Source organism: Nestor notabilis, unplaced genomic scaffold (genome assembly GCF_000696875.1).
Source record: "Nestor notabilis isolate BGI_N333 unplaced genomic scaffold, ASM69687v1 scaffold9865, whole genome shotgun sequence".
NCBI lineage: Eukaryota > Metazoa > Chordata > Aves > Psittaciformes > Psittacidae > Nestor > Nestor notabilis.
Genome location: NW_009929797.1, coordinates 9,214 through 16,468, shown reverse-complemented (window position 1 = coordinate 16,468; position 7,255 = coordinate 9,214). Strand labels below are relative to the sequence as shown.

The following is a 7,255-nucleotide window of genomic DNA, read 5'->3' as shown; positions in this document are numbered from 1 at the left end:
CTCGGTCGCGCAGTCGTTCCTTTAGGACAGAATGGCAAACAGCAGTAATGTTGTGATGAGGGCAGGAACAGGGATAAAATGCACAAAGGTGTGACGAGCATCAGGGAAGACAGTGCTCCTTGTCCACCTGCCAGGCCAGTCTTACAGCCAAAACAAATAGAGACCTTACTGTCCATGGAGCACAAAAGGCGCCGCACCAAGCAGCAGCGCCGCATTCAGGGTCACTCACCTCCTGAGGGTCATTCTCCAGCTTCAAACCATCGCCTCGCTTTTTGCATTTTCCTTAAAAATGGGAAAAAAAGAGAAAGCAGCAGCATTACATTGGGCAGAGACCTCTGGGAGGGGTCCAGGCAGGACCGCAGCGCTTGCAACATGGCCTTAAAGCAGATCCAACTTCTACTACAAGCACAGGGAATGGCGGGCTGGGACAGGCATGCCTTGCTGAAGAATCCCAGCTAGTCTGATTCAGTGATGAATAGGAGGAAAGCCTGGGGTAGCTTAAACCATGCTCTTCGCAGCATGGAGTCACAAGGACTGAATGTGGGGTTTGGGGCACTCCCTGGCCACAAAGGAAGCTGCTTTGTTGCACTTTTTGTTGCATTAGTGTGGAAGCAGCAGAAGGTCGTGGGGCTGTTCTGACTGAACTGCACAAGATCAGAGCCTTCCGCAGAGATACAAGGACACTGCTGTGCCATGTCACTGGCCTGAAGCACACTCCTTGTAGGTGAAGGGGATCTCAGAGCCCATCAGGTGCTTTGGGCTGACTTGTGACCAAAAAGAACAAAGGGGTGGCTGGAGACAATGAGAATTTTAACAAAAGCCAGAAGACAGACAGAGCTTATATAGAGGAAATCCAGCAAATCAACTGTGGCAAGGGGGCTGTGGAGAAGTAGAGGAGAGACAGGTTGCACGTTCATGAAAGGCCAGAGGGTCAGGGCTGGTCATCACCTCTGGCAAGTTAAAGCCATTCCCCTTGTCTTGTCCCTACAGGCCCTTGTCCAAAGCCCCTCTCCAGGTCTCTTGTAGCCCCTTTAGGCACTGGAGCTGCTCTAAGATGTCCCCTTCAGGAGCCTTCTCTTGTCCAGGCTGACCCAGCCCAGCTCTCTCAGCCTTGGCTCCAGAGCAGAGCTGCTCCAGCCCTTGCAGCATCTTCACCTGGAGACCAGATCTGGAGTTACGTTTTGCAGGTACCAAACGTTTTCCAGATGTTACTGACAGCAATTAAAAACTGCACCTCTGAATTAACTTCATTCTGTATTTTCCTGGTCTGTAATGACAAGTGAACTGAATTATAATGGCAGACACCTGGAATTCCTTCTCATAACTTCCAGAAATACCCGTGTCACTGACAACAGGATGTGTTGGCAGCTTGGATGCTCCTGCAAAAACCCCTCCCACTGACACTTTAGAAGACTGCAACACAGGGGACCAAAATAGCTCCCGCCAGTTACCCTATCTGCTGATTGCCATGGGGTGGCTGCTGTAAAACTCCTGGTTCTGCCAGACCCTGCGAGTGAAATAAAGTGCTTCATTCTCTTTGCAGAGAGGTCAAGGATAAACAGTTCTGAAATCGAGTTATTCATGGCAGTTTTAATGCTGCAGGGTACAGCAGGAGATTCCAGGCCCCTCCCCTGACAGTATGTCTGGTGGGTGCTCCTATGCACCCATGCTAAATGTTTGCCTCCCCCCCCTTACTGTTGGCATCAGAAAGTAGCAGAAATGTTATCCTGATCCTTCCCCACTCGTGCAGTGTGTCTCCCTGGAGGATCCAAGCATGGGCTCTGACTTCTCCCAGCACAACTGAAGGTGTGGGATGTCGAGGATGCCTTTTCCCACTTCAAATAAATACATTTCAAGTCAGTGGCATTCATGTGGCTCCTCTGAATACCAAGACATCATCACAGTGGCCACTAAATGACACTTGGCATGACCTGAATTTCTAGGTATGTAAACAGGAGCCCATGCAATCACAGATAGTTCTCACTGTCCTCCTGTCCTGAGCACTAAGGTGTCTTTCTAACCTGGACGCAGTGACAACCAGAGCTTAGAGACTGAATGCACACCTCTCCCTGCTTATAGCTTTACGTGTGTATCAACAGGAATGAGTAATATTCTTACATGATGCTCAGCACTGCTGTAAAGGGGGTCATCTAGAAAGCAGTATCAGGGCCAAAAAGCGCATGTGTGCACATATTCATGCTCTGTGTCTATTTTTGGAACCAAGACTGCAGAATGAACTAGATAAAGTCAAGATCTATGTAGTGAAAAGATGCAATTCAGCCTGTGCAAATGCACAGTGAAGACTGTGGTGTTATATAAACACGGTCTCCTCTTTAAGGTCACACTGATGTGCAGGGGGCTTCATGTTGCCATTGCTCAGCTTCTCTACCTACAACGACTGCAACTTATTCATAGGCATGACAGCAACACTGAAACCAAATAACTTCACAGCAGTGCCCCACAGTCTACAGACCAGTTCTTACCAAACACCAGAACACTGGGTTTGTGGCCAGCCCCTGAGAGCCTCTGCACCTCTGTGTCCCATCGGTTCTGTTGCAGGACAGAAAGATTCAGTCCAACTTGCCAACAAATGCTGCCCACAGCATGAGGGAGATGCTTCTGCTCACCATCCAACAAAACAGGTCTCGAATATTTGCATCCCAGAGTTATCTAACTTAGGACATCTGAACAGAAGTATTAATTCTGATCTTTCCTCATTCCTGCATCTCCCCTCTGGGAGGGAGAGGGGGCGGGGGCAGGGAGAGGAAAGGAACTTCCCAGGAAGGAAACAGTTAATGTTATTTTGGAAGCAACAGAACACAAATAATTATTTGATCTCCTTAGTTGGTGTATGGGAAAAGATGCAGGAACCAAACTAGCACAAGTTATGAGATAGGGTCAGAACTGAATCACCTGCATTCAAACAGCTTCTCTGCATTCAGGATATGTTACAGCTTTAGGACCTGCAGTAGTTACACAACGTGCTGCAAAGCCAGAGAGATGAGTCAGGCTGTGACTTTTGCTGAGATCTCCTTCCTGTGTTCCATTAGTTCCAAGGGCAGCAAAGGAGATAGTATTTACTACACACTGCACAAAACTCAATACAATACATAGCTGGGGGCAAGCTCAACTTGTTAAGATTTTAAAAAATGGCATCATTACCCAAATGAGTGCAGCTCTCTGAGCAGGCCCGAGGAAGACACTGCAGGAGGCAGGGAAGTCTGCAGCGAAGCCTGTGCTCCAGTGAGTCTGCACATCAAACCAGCAGAAATCCCACAGAGCCAAGCCAAAGGCAGGAGGAGCAGTAGAGCACAGCAGCTGCCATCCCCCTGCTCCACGACACTGACAAACCTCACAGCTTCTAAGCTTTAACAGAGCTCCTCACACTCCCAAAGGAACACCTATGGCCCAGACATCACCGAGCGAGCCACCAGCCAGGCAGCGCCACCGGAGCTGCCTCCTGCCTTCCTGAGGCAGCCTGGAGGGAAAGGCCAGCACGCTGCAGGGCTAGCGGGGACAGGGGGCACCTGCTGCACAGCCACATCCAACTGCAGCCCAAACACGTACAGCAAGTTTTTCAGGATGCAGCTTCTTGTTTCCCAAATCTGTGCAGGTTCACACGCTCAGGAATGGCAGCACGGCAGAGGAAAGGCCAAGGCTGCTTTACAAGACTGAAGTTGAGAACTGCAGTTTATGGGTACATCTTTTAGACAGTCTGGCTGTGTCCCCGCATCAGCCTTTCAATACCTCTTCAATCTTAATCCAAATAGAGATCTCTCATTTTTCTCTAACAAAGACAATTCTTCTCAAATGGAGAAACCCTGGCAACAAAAACATAGCCTGGCAAACAGCACATGTTGAAATGCATGTTCAGAGCGTGCAGTTAGAAATCCAGCCTGATAAATGCAGCATTCTGCCTAACTCTAAATATGCACATTAACCAGGGTCTGGTAAGCAAGGAAGAGAAGGATCAGGTCTTGTCAGCACTATGCTGCAGCAATACTGGGTACTTCAACACTAAGAGTCTATGGTTTAATTAGTGTTGCTCTCACCAAAAGCATCACGTAGGAGGAATTTTTGTCCTAAGCATACAGAAAGAAGAACAAAGATATCATGAGGTAACATTCAGATTCAGGTTAGATGTGAGCAAGCTCTTACTGCTTAAGTGGCATCTTTTCCTGTAGTTGTACTTACCAAGGATCCACAGTGCTATGGCAACAGGGAAGGATTTGATTTTGTTACATCATGGTGAGCTGAGTTTTTACACTGCACTGACTGAGTACATTTGATTACACAAAAAATCCGTATCTGTGGTCCCTAAGAGGGATCTTAACAGAATGAGGTTTAAGGAATATAAAGTGGTAAGATGAGAGTCTCTTGAGGTTTCTCACACATGCTCCACTGTCAGCAATGAAAGCAGCACCAGAAGGGCCGCTGTTAACATCCGCACGTATCAAATCCAATAATTTTGCCAAAAAAAAAAAGCATCAAGTCTCTAGTTGAGAAGATGAGTGCTCAGAGAAGCCATTCACAGGAATCAGTGCTGGAACACATGGTTCCCAAATTAACTGTCTGTCTATTCATCCCAAAGCTGCAAGGCGCGAGAAAACATGTTTTGCTCAGATCTGAGAACGCCACCAGCCAGGCTGCAGCAGTAACTGTGACCTGGGGAAGGGTTTGTCTGCCCTGTGAAAACTGGGGTTTAATGGAATCAAAAGATAAAGCGCATGGAAGTCCCATGGTGGGACCAGGGTTGGTGCCCTCAGGGGCAGTTCTGAGCAACGTGCAGCAGATCCCAGCTCAGGCTGCAGGAAAGGCAGCAGCAGCCAAACGAGGAGTTTGTTTCTGTGACTGTGGTCAACAGGTTTGACTGGCAGAAACACACAAACGAGGAGCACAACCTGCACAGCAAGAGGTCCTCTCTCGTAAAGCTGCCTTCCTGACCATACTCGTAAACCAGAAACCTGGCTGGGACAACAGCCACAAATCTGCATTCGGGGCCCCAGAATGAGCTGGTAACATCCACATCTGCAGCCCAACCTCTTCTAGGCACAGATGACACTGCATCCAGGCTTGCACTGCACCCACATGGTGCAGTGGTCTTCACATGTGTTTTTTTGAGGTTTTAGTTTTATAAACTGGAACTTTATACTCTGACAAAACCCGAAAACTAATGAAAAATGTATTTCTATATCATAATGCTCTCCTTGGCTGAGCATTTAGAAAAGGGTTTGGATTACATATATTGCATTTTCTGTCCTAAGTGAATGTAGGTAACTGGCTTCTCTTTTATCCTTCCCTCCTGCATACATTATTCACTGCAGATAACATTTTACCAACTTAACAAGAGCAGCTTGACAGCACTTTTATAAACAGAACCAGGAACTCAGTAGCTGTCTAAATACATATGAAACTATAAAGGAGAGAAGATGAAGTTTCTAATAAAGCTCAGTGAACACACTAAGTAGCAGGCTATTTCATGGAGCACATGAACCAACTGCTTCTGAACACTGGGTATGATCTGAAGTTCAAATCCCAAATAACAGGCTCTAGCATAGGAGACACCTTGCTCCTTTCCATATTTTTTCAGAAAGTAACATCCATGCACATGGAAAACACCACTACAGACATTTTTCTCCAGTGAAGCAGCTATTCCTGAATTCCATGTGAGGTTTCAATTAAAACTGGGAAGAGCAATGAATCCTCATGAGAAAGGAAGTGAGAATCTTACCTTTGTCAACGACATCCCAGACTTCAACTTTAACAATATCGTCAGTGGCTGAAAGCACAAGAACGCAAATGTTAGAAGGGGTTTCAGTTAATGACCAACACTCAGTGCTCTCCAGAGCCTCCCCCAGAGCCAACACCACCAAAGCAGCAGATGAATGGAAACCAAAAGGATTTCTAGAGCTAGAAGCAAATCCAAATAGAAGCAAATCCAAACACAACAAGGCTGAAGGTCCATCCTCTACACCAAACCGTGCTAGCCAAAGAACTTAAAGACTTGGTCACACAAGCGCCAGCTACATTTCCTCTATGGTTTATGTCAGATTTGAAGCATGTTATAAATATTTTGCAGATTCTTTTCATAAACAGAGGTTTCCATATTCTTTCAAAACTGATACAAATGTAAGCTGAAGCACAAAGCCTGGTCTAAAAGTGAGGTGTGCAGCTGGAAAAAAAGGAATACACACACTTAAGGAGGATCAGTTACTAACAGCATTCTCCTGCAGACATGACAAACAGTGCAGACAACCCTGCAGCTACAGCCAGCCATTTCCCTGCTCATTTCACATTGTGTCTTATGAAAAAGAAGATATTAAAGGTAATTTTGCCTCTTCACAAGCTGCAGCATCAGTAAATTACAAGCAGCAACATAGAATTGAGTCACTAAAATCTGGAGCAAGACAATCAAAATTCTACCTGCAGAGCCAGTGCTGTGGTACTGATCCCCTGACTCTGCTGGCACGACGGGTGGGCAGCCTTGCTCAGATGTTTCTGCTGAATCCACACAAGCAGCCCCAAACTCCATGGAGCTGTTCTGAGAAACAGCTGCTGTTTGGAAATGCTATGGGCTGCAGAACAAAAGCTTGTACCTGGAGTAGCTCTGCACATAAAGCAATAGAATGGGAGGATAATGTCTCAGAGTACAAAATAATCTCCTAGAGGATGGTGTAAGACGTTAGCCAAGTGTCATTGGCAAGCCAGGAAAAATTCCCTCTGCAGAATTCCCTGTTGGCTTAACTGAAATGTTTCAAAACATTGTAAAAACAGATTATGAATAAAGAAAAACTTTGATCCTCTGCTTCTAGAGAAAGATACTTTTTACATTTATGCATAAAGCCAAGTCAGCCAAATCATAGCAACTCCCACTCCCCTTCTCCTTTGCCAGCAGGGCAATGGGCACCGGATGAACAGGAGATTTGCCCAGGCTCAGCCCAGCCAGTGCATCACAGGCTCAGGTGGGGCTGGAAACCCAACAGCAGTCTGCAGCCCTGCACCTTCACAGAATTACTGAATCAACTGGGTTGGAAAAGACCCTTAAGATCATCAAGTCCAACTGTTCCCAGCACTGTCAAGGCCACCACTAACCCATGGCACTGAGGCCTCATCTACACGGTGCGTAAACACTTGCAGGGACGGTGACTCCAGCACTGCCCTGGGCAGCCTGTTCCAACCCCTGAGCACCCTCTGGGGAAGAAATTGTTCCTCTTCTCCATCTAAACCTCCCCTGGTGCAGCTTGAGGCCGTTTCC

General features: G+C 46.9%; 1 protein-coding gene across 1 annotated transcript in view; it reads right to left on the bottom strand.

The window, feature by feature from the left end:
• RABL6 (RAB, member RAS oncogene family-like 6) overlaps window positions 1-7,255 on the bottom strand; it is a gene marked incomplete at its 5' end in the record, with an annotated part of 45,711 nt that overhangs the window by 34,443 nt on the left and 4,013 nt on the right. Inside the window, 2 exons of the mRNA XM_010015157.1 lie at window positions 230-282; window positions 5,732-5,779. Coding sequence (XP_010013459.1) covers window positions 230-282; window positions 5,732-5,779 — 101 coding nt within the window. The remainder of the gene's footprint in view (window positions 1-229; window positions 283-5,731; window positions 5,780-7,255) is intronic.